The sequence below is a fragment of the Callithrix jacchus genome, chromosome 18, assembly GCF_049354715.1.
Source record: "Callithrix jacchus isolate 240 chromosome 18, calJac240_pri, whole genome shotgun sequence".
Lineage (NCBI taxonomy): Eukaryota > Metazoa > Chordata > Mammalia > Primates > Cebidae > Callithrix > Callithrix jacchus.
In genome coordinates this window covers 47205320-47221344 of record NC_133519.1, presented here as the reverse complement: position 1 = coordinate 47221344, position 16025 = coordinate 47205320, and the positions used below count along the sequence as shown (strand labels likewise).

The window sequence follows — 16025 nt, the reverse complement described above, 5'->3', positions numbered from 1 at the left end:
ATAATAAACGATTATTTCATAATCTCAAAAATTAAACAGCATCTTTTAATAGAGCGATTTAATCTTATTTCCTTGAATTGTATTCACCAACTGTAAGAAGAAAAAGACAACTAGAAAGACAAAGTCCAAATCTTTACTTTCTTTTTCCTCATAATCTTCAAATATTTTGATATGATTCTTTGGTGTTTGCTAAAGCAGTTCTGGACAGGAAAGTAAAATAGTACCTCAAATCCTTGAAATAACAACACTCCTGCTGCCTCCATGAACTGCCTGAGACCTCTGATTTCCCTGCAGAAGTAAGGGAAAATGTGCTTAGTTCAATTTTACTTAAAAATAATCCATTGAGATCCCAACTTTCAAAAGTATATAAATAAATCTTGACTTCCAGTATCTGTCTGAATACTGCCTACAACTGAAGACTCATATTTGTCCAGTGTCCAGGATATGCATTTTCACCTAGTGTGAAACTTCTAATGAAGAGTGTACAAGATTGCAGAGCACTTTAGCACCCTATCCAGAACAGCATGTACAAGCGAGCCATGTTATTATGCAACAATCACACTTTAATAATCTTTACACATGATATTTCCATGTTTATCTTACATTCCTTAAAAAAAAAAATCCAACATCTCAAAAATTAATATAAAATTCATTGCATTATCTTTACAGGCAATAAAAACTATCCCCATTGTGGATATTGTTTTATTCCATTCCGAAGAATCTTCAAGTGAATATGAGCTACATACAAAGAAATAATTATATATATAAATATATGAGTGAATGAGTGGGGCAGGGGGGACTCTTCCACGTAAACTAAAATTAAAGTTTCTAAAAAATACAAAATTAAAAACTCAATAACCTTCAAATTAATTTCGTTTTATCCAACTTTAATTTATTATGTTTTATATAAATAGTGATAAAAATTTATACCTATCATAGTTTAAAGTGAAAACTCTACTCTAAAAGCACTTTCTGAACTATATAATTTTAAACCAAGAAAAAATAGTATAGCATGCTACAGCACATTCATAGAATAACATTATATGTATATAAAATGACAAAAATGTTGAGGTTTACTATAGATTTTTGATACAGCTTTTCTATTATAAAGTAATAATTAAAGGTTTATGGTATATATATTGTGGAAAAATGAAATTTTTATGGCTTTTTCAGTGTTTCTATAAAAGTCTCAGTTTCTTGAGCAATGGGAATGTATACAGCATAAAGAAAGATAATACTTGCTTTCAGTTCCCTTAGAAACATTTTTTTTTCACATGTAATGAGAATTAGATCTGCACCTAATGGGCAAGCTAATTGCTTCCATTCAAAAAGCTTTCTCTTACCTCTGTAAGAAGCAAAGTTTACATTCCCAAAGAGGCAACTAGGTTAGAGCATTGTTTTTCTATCAGAGAAATTTCTCTCAGAAGGGAAAGGGAGAAAATAATATCTTTCCCATTTATAAAAGGGGAGAATTAATATTTTCCCATTCCTCACCTATAGAGCGAGCCCACCATGTCTGTAGAATACTTTTTCCATTTGGCTTTTAATAATACTGTTGTTCAGGGGTTTTGGGTGTGGGTGGACAGACATTGCCATGCTACTTCAAAGGACTGTTGATTGGGCTGTGAGCGTAACAAAGCTCTTTGATCACGTTTCTGTGCTTGATATATACTGTGCAAGTGGTGTAATATTTCGGACTTTTCACAGTTTCTGGCATATATTTAAATATTGTTTTCCATTTTTCCTAGTCATTTGTTAATAGGGAGGCCATGAATATAAAATAATCTATTTGCAATCTTGTCTTCTTTAAAGTTATTTTTCCGCAAATAGTAACCTTTCAAGTCGTGCTCAAACACAGTTTTATGACATAAGAAAGCCCCAGGGCCGGGCACGGTGGCTCACGCCTGCAATCCCAGCACTTTGGGAGGCCGACGGGTGGATCACGAGGTCAAGAGATCGAGACCATCCTGGTCAACAAGGTGAAACACCGTCTCTACTAAAAATACAAAAAATTAGCTGGGCATGGTGGCGCGTGCCTGTAATCCCAGCTACTCGGGAGGCTGAGGCAGGAGAATTGCCTGAACCCAGGAGGCGGAGGTTGCGGTGAGCCGAGATCGCGCCATTGCACTCCAGCCTGGATAACAAGAGCGAAACTCCATCTCAAAAAAAAAAAAAAAAAAAACAGCAGCTCCATTTGCAAGTTGTAGCCTAGAGATTCTATCTCACAATTATGACACCCCTTTTGTTATTAACAGAAAGCAACCAATTAGTAATATTATGCTAACATTTCTCAACTGTTCTGAATTACTTTCAGAGGACTCTAATATCAAAACAGCTATTATTTACTTTGTAAGTAGAGCAGGATGGGAAATCCATCAAGGCCAAGAAAGAATTTTTTTAAACTAGAAATGTTAAAATGAAATGCCTGATTTGAAAACAGCTGTAATTATGCAATAAATTTAGTCTTCTGCAATATAAAAAGGTTACATTCAGTTGTTTAGCTGTGAATATTAATAAAATAAGGTACAGTGCTATAATTCTGATTACTTTAAATACCTGTATGTTGATAGGATTAGTTCTGATTATACAGTTAATATTTTACAAATTAATATCTCAAAACTATAAATATCAGTTAACACTTGAAATGTACTTAAATAACCTAAAATCCAAGTTCTATTTTTATTTACATTTTAAAACTGCATTTCTAGCTTCCATATTTCATATTCCATAGTGTCATTATAAATGCAAGTCATAATCACATCTAAAGCAATCAATGATCCTAGGCAGTATTACAAGGCAACAATGTAAATCTAGTACTAATATATCCACTTGCATATTTTTATTTAGTACTCAGTAAATTGTGAATCATTATAACTCTTTTAAGTATATTTCCATATTCTTATGAACATAAAACTAAATTCTAAAATTAAGAAATCATTTAATATCCTCTTAAGTATGCTTTACAAAATAAACTTTGAGAACTAGAACACTTTTCATGACAAAAAGAAAAGAAATGTTAGCAGAAAACTGTTCAAAATGGTAAGATACTTTCATTTTCATATAGTTATATAGTTACTTCATATAGTTATGTATGGCATTTTCATATGCCATAAATATTTTAAAGCATATACTTAGTAACTTTGATTTACAGTCTACACAATGATAAATAAGTTGTGTATTATAACTTCCTTGAATGTGCATACAACTTAACAAAAGACCTATTGTCAAGGACAAAATTATGAAACTAAATAATAAGATATTTCTAAATTTTTTAAAGATTTTCCTGTATTTTTCTTTTCTCGCCTTCCATTGTCTCATCCAACTTCCCTAAACAGACTTTTGTTCCTATCACTTCCCTGACATCTTTTTTTTTTTTTTTTTTTTTTTTTTTTTGAGACGGTGTTTCGCTCTTGTGACCCAGGTCAGAGTGCAATGGCGCAATCTCGGCTCACCGCAACCTCCACCTCCTGGGTTCAGGCAATTCTCCCGCCTCAGCCTCCTGAGTAGCTGGGATTACAGGCACGCGCCACCATGCCCAGCTAATATTTTGTATTTTTAGTAGAGACGGGGTTTCACCATGTTGACCAGGATGGTCTCGATCTCTTGACCTCGTGATCCACCCGCCTCGGCCTCCCAAACTGCTGGGATTATAGGCGTGAGCCACCGCACCGGCCCCGACATCTTTCTTAATACCTAATCTCCATGTTGCCAAATTCAATGACCATTACAATAACCTCACCTCAGTAGATCATTCAGGAGTGATTGATATAACAGAGCTTTCTCAAAATACTTTATTTTCTTGGCTTCTGTTACACGTCTTTGTTCTGATTTTTATTCCTCACTAGTCAAACTTAAGAAACTGTGTTAACCTTGTTCAACTGTAGTGTGTCTCATCTTCTTCATTCGGTCTCTAAATGTGGGAATGCCTCAAGATTCTGTCCTGGAATGGCTTCCCTTCCTAACCTGCACGATCTTTTTAGAACTCACATCCTAAATATTAATCAGCAGACTGATTAATTTTATATTTTTACGTCTCCAACTCTAACCTCATCTGTGTATTCTAGGTTTAAATATAACTATGATCTGAACTTTGTGTCTGGCAAAAATGTACGTTGAAATTTAATTTTCATTACGGTGGTTTTAACAGATGGAGACTTCAGAATGTAATTAGATCACAACGGCACTACCCTTATGAATGGGATTAGTGCCCTTTAAAAGTAGTTGAAGTGTTCCTTCTGCCACGTGAAGGCACAGCATCAAAGTACTATCTGGGTGAAATGGGCCTTCACCAGGCACTGAATCTTACGGTGTCTTGATCTTCGTTGTCACAGCACCCAGAACTGTGAGCAATACATGTCTGTTGTTTATAAATTACCACAGTCCAAGGCATTTTGTCATAACGGCTAACAAACTTAAGGCAAATACTCAAATGCTGTGCATCTTAGTAGGCAGACGTCTCTGCAAACCTGCTCTTCTCAGTCTTCCATTTCTCATTAATTTGTACTGTGACTCCTTTGTAGTTAGAATAAAATTAGCAGCTGCTCAATTCTTCCATTCTCCTCCCTTTTTCATGTACTCCATTATCAGATCCTGCAAACTCTACAGCTACAACTAAACCAAATTCCGTATTTCTCCACATTTTGTGACTCTCTAGCCCCAGTGATTCGCCTTTCTTTGCTCTAAGGAGTACAATAACAGTACAATACAGTGCAATACCTCCTGAGTGGTGTCTCTGCTTCTATTCTTCCCAAATACTTTCTGCATGAAGCAAATAAGGTAATCTATTAAATTAGATATTGGATTTGTCAACTACATGTTTGGAAATTTTTAGAAGGTTATTACTCATTTGAAATAAAACCCAGTCCCTTTGTCATGGAATACAAGGGCTGGCATGATTGGGCTTTGAGCGGCATCTGTCTCTCACAACAGGCACTCACTCCTTCACACACTGTCATGTATCCACTATGTTTTTCTTTTCCATTTGAGAAATGTGTTAAACTCATTCTTATGTTGGAGCTTTCACACTGTTTCTTCTTCTTAGGAATCTTTCCTCTGATTTGTCCACAAACTGATTCATTCATCATTAAATCTTAAGTTTCATATTCTTGTCTCAATGTGAACTTCCTTTAACATCCAATATCTGAAATACAATACCCATCCTGGATCTCAAACACTCTTTTTTCTCTATTAGCCAAAAACATATTGAAATTTTCTTGAATACTTATTTATTTTCTTTCTCTTATCCACTGTAATGCCTGCTCCAGGAAAGCAAGGGCCATTTCATGTCTGTCCTGGGCTCTATCAACAGCGTGTGAACATAGTAGGATCCCAAACATCTTTGTTGAATTCACAGACATAGTGACTGAATTTTCAAAGAGCAGGGATATGTAATTTAAAGTAACTACCATGATTTTTATTTTAAAATAAATACTTGTGTAATAATTGGCAAGATAAAAGTTCCAGTGAAAAGTCAATGAATTATCAATAAAATTTAGAGAAAGAAATGAACTGTTTCTTGTAAGATGGAAAACTATCTCTCTGTGTGGCAATATCTTTAGTTGCTGTGCAACTTTAGTATTAAAAATCAAAATCCTTAAAATAAATCATTCAAAATAAAATAAATGTATGACCAGTGCCAATTTTCCCCTTCGCTCCTTCTTGTTTTTTTTATGATATTCTTCTCAGCTACATTCCTTCTCATTACACCTTGTTCTTATTTTTATTTATTGACCAATTGTTCAACTTAGTAAACTCTATTAAGGATATTAGCATATACTGTGGTTTACCACAGTTGATACACAATGAAGCACAAAGGCTACGTATAAAAATTGCTCAATAAATGATTGGTGAATAAGTGAATTAAAAATATGATTGCAGGCCTGAAATACTTAGTACTCCACCGTCAGTTACCACTGCCATCTTAATTTTACAAGGTTAGTGCCAATCCCATAAATTTTTAACTGAGTAGAAGTGATACCTCCTTTCGTTGAACATGTAAGATTTTTGTGTGTCTTTTTTTTGAAACACCTTTAATATTATACATATTTTTGTAAATATATAGCAAAAGAGATGTTATTTCTTTAGTGACAAGAATTCACGTCTACCATGGGACCTTATATTGGCATTCGTTTTTTAAAACAACTAGCAAATTGAGTTCAAGTATGGCAGAAGTAGTTTAAACAAAGAATGAGTAAATGATCAGGTCAAATCATTCGATTTGTGAATTCTATAAAGTGTTACTTAGAGGACTTCCGGCTTCTATCTGCTGCCTGTCAAGTGGCCACACTTCTGTCAACAGTGAGTTAAAGTGCATTGATAAATCAAGATGTTGAGCCTGTTTTCAAATATCAGTCTTCCCAATATAGAACCCCTCAATGTAGTACTATAAAAGGGAAAATAAAGAGCATATGCATTTGCTTTTCTTTTTCTTAGGAATTATCTGATGAAACAAATCACTCTTCAACTGCCAATGAGAACTGTACAGCAATAGTACCTACTCATGAACAGATGTCATTTGATTTGGTAAGATTCCCAGCCTTTGGCTGGGAGAAGCAGGGTGCCTTTTGCTTAGCCAAGGCTTCTCTTCCATCTTGTCAGCACTAATTCACTGATACGGGCATTCTATTGCATAAACTGAAATGATATTTTCTAAAAATATTCCAGAGGAGAGATGGAGAAGAATTCTTCAAGGTCAAAGGTACAAGGTTTCAGTTAAAAGGAGCAGTAAGTTTTAGTATCTGTTGCACAGAAAGGTGACTATAGTTAATAACAATGCATTGTATATTTCAAAATTGCTAAAAAAAGATTTTAAGTGTTCTCACCAAAAAATAATAAGTACTTGAAGTTATAGACATGTTAATTAGCCTTAGTCATTTCACAATGTAAACATATATCAAAACATCACATTGTACCCCATAAATTTAAAAACAAAACAAAACAAAGACTAATCCAGTTGGTAAAGGAATCAGGCAGTATTTTGACCTAGTTAAACAAAAGGAGTATTTTTTTGTAGAACAAATTATAAAGGGTCCTATTTCTCATTAACTGAAAATAGAATTGATTGAATTGGCTTAGGTGAATCTAAATCATGGAAGTAAATGAAAATAAGAATAAAGATGATTTAGAAACAAAATGATCAATAAAACAGGTTGGTGTTTAATTTTCCTCCAATACTACTGAGTTCCTTTACACAAGGGGTTTGGAAACTTCTTCTGTAAAGGGCCAGGTAGTAAATATTTCAGGCTTGAAGGCCACGGGATCTCTGTTGCAACTGTTCTCCTCTCCTTGTTGCAGCAGAAAACGTTACCATAGTCAATACAAAAATGAATAGCTGTGTTCCAAATACACTTTATCTACAAAGCAGAAAGGAAATCAGACTTGGCTATGGGTGGTGGCTTGCTGACCACTGATTTAGGCAATAACTATGGTAATCATGAATTTTTCCAATGTTTCAAATTTATTTGCAGAAATTTTTATACAAATAATGGATGTTTAACAACCCGTAACTATGTTTGAATTACTGACATCTCACAGAGAGAATAAAATTTTTATCCCAATGAAGAAGACGATAGTTATGAGGGACAACAAAGTAACATGTGAGTTCTTTAACTGAATAAATATGTGTCACTACTAATAGCAGTTTGAATAACTGCAGTGAGAAAACCAGTAATAGCATATGGGTGCTTGACATGCTGTGTATTACATTCCATTTGGTCATTAATTCATTCTATCTGGAGTAAATCTTTTGTATAAATTGTAGGCAGCTGAAAACTTTTGAATGTATTGATTTATGTCAATCACTAACTATGCAAAAGCATGTACTGTGCCATTTGTCCTTCGTGGCTTTGCACATACTATTTATCTTCCTGGATGTCAATTCCTTCAGTTGTTTCTATGAAAGCATGACACCATGATCATATTGACATAATTGGAAATAGAAAACTCAATTGAATGACAATAACATTGACACTGATATCATACCCTAACTGTCCTTTTTGACATCAGCTCTCTGAACTTCAGAGGGTTTCATGGAACCTTGGAAGTTCATCCTCAGTTGTGCAATGATTTAGCTGAGTTTCAAGCAAAGTGTTTTTTCTTATATAACCATCTTACTTGTTGAATTGTGTGTAGCTTACTGCTGCCAACTAAAACGTAAGTTCCATGAGGAAGATTATTATTTGTCTTATTAAAACAGTGTTCTTGTGACTGGCATGTACTTGGTATTTCAAGGAAATTCTAAACTTGCTAAAGGAAGCTATCATCTATTTTTCTTTCACCTATAATGGTATCCTATGTTATTTATTGCAGAAGACCTAGATAATGCTTACTTTGGATTAGTTAAAAATGTCTTGAAATTCCTTAAATGTTTCTAACAATGGATTTTGAGTGTCATAAGTCTAAACGCCAAAAATATCCTTTATCTTTATAGACTAGATGTCCTTTAGGTTGATGGATGATTTTAGGCCTCAAAAATTCCCCTATTGTAGTTTACATGCAACTTCACTATCCAAGATTTGGCTGTCTCCCAAATTCATGTTAGTGTTCCAGCATGAATTTCCAGCTTCTACTGATCCATTTGGAAGAGTAAATAGAAAAGCAAATTGATTTTAACTTGAGTGCCAGTTCTTACGGATTGGTAGTAGCTGCTTAGGACATTAAGATGCGAAATATTCTAAAGTTACATATGGGTTCAGCTGGGGAAGAGTGCCTTGGGGGATTAGTGATGATATTTGAGAAAGAGGAGATTGGGCAGTAATATGTACACCATATTTTAGAATAAAGCATAGTTGTATTATTCTAAAAGCACTTTCAAAATGCAAGTATATTACTATTGTTTATATAACACTGGTGCTTTCCTTTTTATATGCAAATGGATATTTACTTTGTTCTTTCCTCCTCTTTTCTGTTAGAATAAAGATGTCTAGTATATTTTAGTCTTACATTAGTTATTAATATGAGTATCTCTTGCTTGATCAAATTCTTAGACTCAACAGCCATAAATAGATTAAAAACGTAATGAACTGTGTATTTCAGTTCTATTCTGTGTTAAATTTTAAATAGTTATCTAATAGTTACAGGAAAAACAAATGTTAGCTGATGAAATATTAACAGCATAGTAGAAAATATGAAAACATAATTGAATAACAATGAAAATAACATTAATATCAGATCATGTCTAGACATTTTTACTACCATTACATTATTTATCATGGATGTCAATGTTTTAATGGTCATCTGTTCAATATACAGAGTACTACATGCCATTGAGATACTAAACTACTATCAGATGCAAAAAAAAAAAAAAGAATTCATATATCTTGTGTCCCAAGCACGTACTTATATTAGAAAATATAAAATAAAAATTCCTCTCAGGAGATGGAAGTTACATGCTATCAGTGTGAAAGTTATCTTGAATTGTAAAATTTCAAATTCCATTTATACTGCTTTATTTCCATCCCACTGGGTATGAAATTTATAACATGGAGTTTGGAGCCTATTAAGTCTAGAAGAGAAAGATGGTGTCACATGATGAAGCAGAAGCTTGTATCTGGAAGAGTTTGAAAATATAGATATGTGATCACGGTACAAAAAAGATCACTATCAGTTCAATCCACTGGTTTTGGGTTAGAGAAAAAAATCTGTATGACAGTGATGCTGTGACCTGAAGTTCTTCACGAACATTAGCACCTAATTGTCACCTACTGCAGAGTTTGGAGACTTTAACTTCAAGACTACTTTTTAATACCTATCAAAGATAAATCCCAGTAAAAAAATCACTATAAATCCATAAAATGGTGACATTATTAAAATAAAAAGTTAAGATGAATGTGACCAGTTATTTACTAAAAAAAGTTGGCAAATATTGATGAGCTGTCATAAACAATGATATATACACACACACGCAGACACACACACACACACGCCTCCACATTTGTTCTATTTTGTCCTCACTGAGGGTAAATTTATTTCAATATTATATCTCTTTGAAGGCTGGCATCTGTAAATAACTGAGGTATTCTGAGGTAGTGCTAATCATATTTACATAATTTAGAGTGTTAAAATTTATTTCATATACGAAATATAACTTCTAATGACTTCCAATTATAATTCTGAGTTTTAACTTTTATGACCCCACAACACAAGTCCAATGTATCTTGTATGTACAAGTTTATCAAATATTTGAGGATTTGGATATATATTGTATTTTCTGCATTTTATTCTCTGAATTACACTCCCCAGTTCCCTAAAAACTTTCTGATTTTTCTGTCACCATGATCAGACTTCAAGAATACAACCTAATCTTTTTTTAATGTTTCTCCTAAAACGTTGTGCTTATAAAAATATATTTAATAGCAGGAAAAAAAATCTACAGTCCAAGTGTATGTCAGTCAGAGGATGTACTCCAAAAAACCCAGTCTATCAGTTGTAATAAAAATTCAATATAAGAAATATATTTCTAGAGCATAGCCTGAAGGATATGCAGTCCATACCATCATTAAGTATCTCTATAATCTTTTTTTAGGTTAAATCAGACAGTTAGGAAATTTCCATAAGATGATCTTAACTCTCTTTGGCTTTGTCCATGACAGAATGAGATTAAATTGAAGAACATTGAAAGAATAGTCCTTGGAAATTCATCACTCTTTTTTCCCGTATTTATACTTAAAAATGTTTGTCATTGAGGCCAGGCGCGGTGGCTCAAGCCTGTAATCCCAGCACTTTGGGAGGCCGAGGCGGGTGGATCACGAGGTCAACAGATCGAGACCATCCTGGTCAACATGGTGAAACCCCGTCTCTACTAAAAAAAATACAAAAAATTAGCTGGGCATGGTGGCACGTGCCTGTAATCCCAGCTACTCAGGAGGCTGAGGCAGGAGAATTGCCTGAACCCAGGAGGCGGAGGTTGCTGTGAGCCGAGATCACGCCATTGCACTCCAGCCTGGGTAACAAGAGCGAAACTCCGCCTCAAAAAAAAGAAAGTAATCCACAAAAAGTTATAGTGACATGCGCATTGTAAATTGAATAAACGACAAGGAATATTCAGAAAGACTGGGGTGAGGTTAGTAATGCTCCCTAGAGAAAATGACTGTAAGGTGTTATAATGGAGTAAGTGGAAATTAGAGAATGAAAAGGACTAATGCATTCCAAGCAAAAGGAATATAATTTTTACCTAGGAGTTGTAGTAAAAAGCAGGATGAGATTCCTGGAAACAGAGTACTCTGGAGATGCTGAGACCTATACATTGAAGAATAGGGATAAGTACTTGCATCTTTTCCTTGTTTTCCTCATGAACACCGTGTTTCAGTTATCTATTACTGCTGAAAATTCCACTCTAATATTTAGTGACTTAAAAATAACAATGACTTTTTTTTTTTTTTTTCATAATGCTGTGAGTTGGCTGGGCAATTCTTGTCTCCTCTCATCTGGCTCCCTCATGCAGCTGCAGCTCTGGACACTATAACTGGATTTAGGGAGTTCAGGTGATCTCATTCACCAACTTTCAGCCAGTTGGTGCTGGCTGCCAGCTTGGACATTTTAGATTTTTTTCTATGGGCTCTCACTTGCCAATAGGCTAGCTAGACTGGCTTTTTCACAGTATAGCGGACTCAAGTTCTCAGACGTCCCAGTGCCATTTTTACACATTCTGTTACCCAAAGCATGTTAACAAACCAGACAAATTCAGAGGGAGGAAAGATGGGCTTCATGTCTTGGTTAGGAAGCAATAAAGTCTCTTTCCCTGTGAGTATGAAACAAATTACTGCAGTCATCGTTGTCCACAATCTATTAACACTGGCACTAGTAGCCCAGTGTACCAGGAATGTCATTGTGACAGACCAAAGGCAGGAAGGCTCATTATATGAGATGGACATGCCCCTACAAAATGGAAAAGCTTTTTAAAAAATGGGTGTGTACTAGGCTGGAGGACAATTTTTTAAAATGACCAAAAGATGGCAATATGTGTTACAACAATTCATATAGGCAGGCTATTTAGAAAGTAGGGAGGTTAGAGTCCACTTCTTTGAAAAACTGATTGTTTTAAACCTTCATTTGAAGTGTTTAAAAAACATCTACATGTTAGAGTCTTTTTTTTTTCTTGCAGTATAAAATTTCTTAGTTTAAGCAAACATAAAAACAAAAAATATCACTTAAAATTTACAGCACACCTTTCAAAGGAAACAAAAAAAGCTGAAGAATAAAAATATAATCCTTAACAATTGTTGCAATTTAAAATACAAAGGACTTTTATTTGCTTTATCTTACTTAAATCTGTAACAACTCTGAAAAGTAAATCTTATTATCTTACTTTAAAGATAAGAAACTGAAAGTAGGCACCTTGCAAAAAGTCTTGTCTCTTATTCTAAATGAGCTAAATCATAAAAGGAAATTTGGTCTCAGTCTGAGAATTGAGAAGATGGAGAGTCTGGACCATTTCCAAGAGTGTTTTCCTTCAGCTGACACTGAATCAGCAAACAATTAGTGTAGGAGACACACGCAGCCATACAGAAGGATAACAGGGAGGAGATGCAGCTTCTCACGCAGGATGCCTGAAGTTCTGTAATCAGCGTGAAACCCCGGGATGCTCCGGTAACTGCTGGTTCCCTGCCTTAGATAGCCTGGTTGGCAAAGAGGCCACATCAGCTCCCAAGAATTTACCTGCTGCCAAAGGCATTCTTACTATGCAGATTACACTGGTCTGGGTTGTATTACTAGGTTTCGAGTTCTGAAATCTTTACTTTTTCTAAAACATTAAATTACTTACCAATTGAGATAGCTGTAATTTCTAAATCTCTAATTATTTTTTGTTTTTGATTGATTCTCCCTCTGTTGCCAGGCTGGAGTGCAATGGTGCAATCTCTGCTCACTGAAACCTCTGCCTCCTGGGTTCAAGCATTCCCCTGCCTCAGCTTCCCAAGTAGCTGGCATTACAGGAGCCCACCACCACACCTGACTAATTTTTGTATATTTAATGGAGTTGGGATTTCACCATGTTGACCAGGCTGGTCTTGAACTCCTGACCGCAAGTGATCTACTTGCCTGGGCCTCCCAAATTGCTGAAGTTATAGGTGTGAGGCACCATGCCCCAGGCCTAAATAACTAATTCTGATTTTAAATAATTAATGTGAGACATATTGCATCCAAAATAATGGGGACATATCTAATTACACAGCACCTCTGTGTCATGCTAATAAATTACATGACATGCTCACCAGAAAAGATTTCCGTTAAGTTTAGCTTATAGATTTAAAGATATTTTTCCCTTTAGAATTATGCTTTAAAAGTATTTAGAGGAAATATTATGTAGTAAAATCGTTTGAGTAAAAGTGAGAAAACTATGTCCTCAAATGCTTCTGAGATTTTGTCTTAAATTTGGAAATAGTTGTGTAACATCTTATGATAAGATGACCATTACTTTTCTAGGTCACTTAAACTTCAAAATATGGCAAAAAGCAAACATTGACCTCTTTCTGCATTTGAATACAAAAATCAAAAGCTTCCTCATTTTTGATTCTTTACTTTTTGGACCAGCTCCAGGGAAGCTCCGCTTCACTGCAGATTGAGTGGGTTAACCTGTTACCCTCAAGACCGTTTGTCTCTCTGGAACTCTACTCATTCATCCTCAAAGGCACCTTTGCCTTCACAGCGATACCAGCAGAGAAGTTTTTATACAGAGAGTGAATTAATCATATTTTTGTCATACCGCACACAAAATAAGTCACTTGATGCAACAGAGCAAATTGTTAGCTGTAGGTTTACTCCATTAGAGTTTTACAGTTGATTTTAGTTATACTCTTCTAGGAGACAGGCAGGATTGATGGTAGGATAAAATATTTTAATTTTCAATTTGCTAAAATGCAGCACTCAACTCCAATAACAAAGCCTAAAGTAACTCTCGTAAGAAGGTACTATTATATGGAAACAACATTTATTATATTTTTATCAGGAGTTCTAATGTATGTTCTTGAGCCAAATTGTGAATTATTTCAAGTAATATAGGTGCTAGTATTTATATGGGTTATAATTTATTTTAAATAATTAAAAACTTTATTGTAATTTTAACTTACATTCCAGCAGTTTAGAGTATTTAGTGTTTTATGTCAATAGTTTTATCTAGAAAATGACTTTCTTTTGTCTTATCTTTTTCTACAATCTCAGCTACTAACTACGCTGAAATTTATGTAAGCAAATTTATTCTCTTAAAACTTGTCCCATGAGACAACAGAGAAAAAATCTGAAAGAGAATCCCATAAACTATACCTTGTTTTAAACAGCCTAAAGAGATATGGAAACATGGATTTCAGCCAAGAAAAGAAAAAAGAGTAATGGGAAACTAAATTAATTTTAGAAGTTATAAAGAAATAAGTAGCAGTAATTGGTAGATATAATATTAGGGTAATTTAGAAATACACATTTTAAACATTTTTTAAACAGAAAGCTCCTTAGAAGCTTTCCGTATCTCTGCCTGGTTTCTTACAGACACAATTATCGTGTGATCCCTTTAGAGCAAGTTTATTGTCTTTGACTTCCAAGAGAGGTTTTTATGGAAAATAGTGGGTTGAGTGTTTCACAGTTAAACTATTGTAGCTAGTTGTATAAAATTATAATTGTCAAAAATGTTTTTTCTTTTTAATTTGGTACAACCACAAGCTGTTGATCCTGCAAGGTTATGGCAAAGAATCCTTTTGTTCCTAAATCTGTTAAGAGTAGTTTTCTCAATGACGCCCACTCACACCTGAATACATTAATACATATCAATTAAAAACAAGGACATTCTCCTGTATGTCACACAATGCAGCCATTAAGTCAGGTCATTAACATGTATATAGTTCTAGCATCTAGTCCAAAGACTCTATTTATATTTTGCAAATTTTCTTAATGAGGTTCTTTATGGTAAAAGGGACAAATACATTATCACCTCTTACACTTGGTTGTCATGAACTTTTTTTTTAATTCTGTAGCAGTTGTTTTGACTTTCATGGAGTTGATATTTTAAATATTATTGGATATAACATTTTACAGAATGTCTCTCAAATTGCATTTATAGAATATATTGATACTGTTAAATTTAGCTTATTAGTTTTTCACAGGAATATTACAGAAATAAGGATGTGTTCTCATTCCTTTGTATCAGATGGTACAAATTTTAATTTGTTTTATTACTTTTGATATTCAGGTGGGTAACTTGAGGGAAGAGATAAGAGTTTGGTAGCTAAATTGAACCCCCAACAAGCAATTGCCCCCTACAGTAACACCAAATTGAACAACTTTTGACACCAGAAACCACATTCATAATAGCAAAAAAAATCAGCTGTGCTATCTCAGGGACTGGTTTTTACATAATATCAAGAAAACTTGCGGCTGGGCGCGGTGGCTCACGCTTGTAATCCCAGCACTTTGGGAGGCCGAGGCGGGTGGATCACGAGGTCAAGAGATCGAGACCATCCTGGTCAACATGGTGAAACCCCATCTCTACTAAAAATACAAAAAATTAGCTGGGCACGGTGGTGCGTGCCTGTAATCCCAGCTACTCAGGAGGCTGAGGCAGGAGAATTGCCTGAACCCAGGAGGGGGAGGTTGCGGTGAGCCGAGATCGCGCCATTGCACTCCAGCCTGGGTAACAAGAGCGAAACTCCGTCTCAAAAAAAAAAAAAAAAAAGAAAAGAAAACTTGCACTGAAGAGGTTGGGAACAACAGTCATGTAAATGTGTGAATTTATATTTGCTGCTAGGATAACTGACTAGCCACATGCAAAATATTGAAACTGAACCATTCCGTGCACCATACACAAAAAACTCAAGATGGATTGAAGACTTAAATTTAAATCCAAGACCATAAAAACCCTGAAAGACAATCTAGGCAATACTATCCTGCACATAGGAATGGGCAAGGATTTCATGACAAAGATGCCCAAAGCAATCTTAGCAAAACTAAAAATTGATAAATGGGGTTCAAGTACTAAAGAGCTTCTGTGCAACCAAAGAAACAATCAGCAGAGTAAACAGACAATCTACATAATGGGAGAAAAT

At 34.8% G+C, this 16025-nt stretch overlaps 1 protein-coding gene across 13 annotated transcripts in view; it reads right to left on the bottom strand.

Annotated features, from left to right (window-relative positions):
* The window catches only part of LOC144580101 (uncharacterized), an 852895-nt gene that overhangs the window by 178314 nt on the left and 658556 nt on the right, over positions 1 to 16025 (bottom strand). For 12 of the 13 annotated variants that reach the window (XM_078355150.1, XM_078355151.1, XM_078355149.1 and 9 more), the window contains one exon: positions 225 to 288. In XM_078355150.1, the coding sequence (XP_078211276.1) occupies positions 225 to 288 (64 nt within the window). Of the gene's footprint in view, positions 1 to 224; positions 289 to 1494; positions 1592 to 16025 lie in introns of those variants that run through there. The other variant, XM_078355148.1, reaches the window with a different exon arrangement.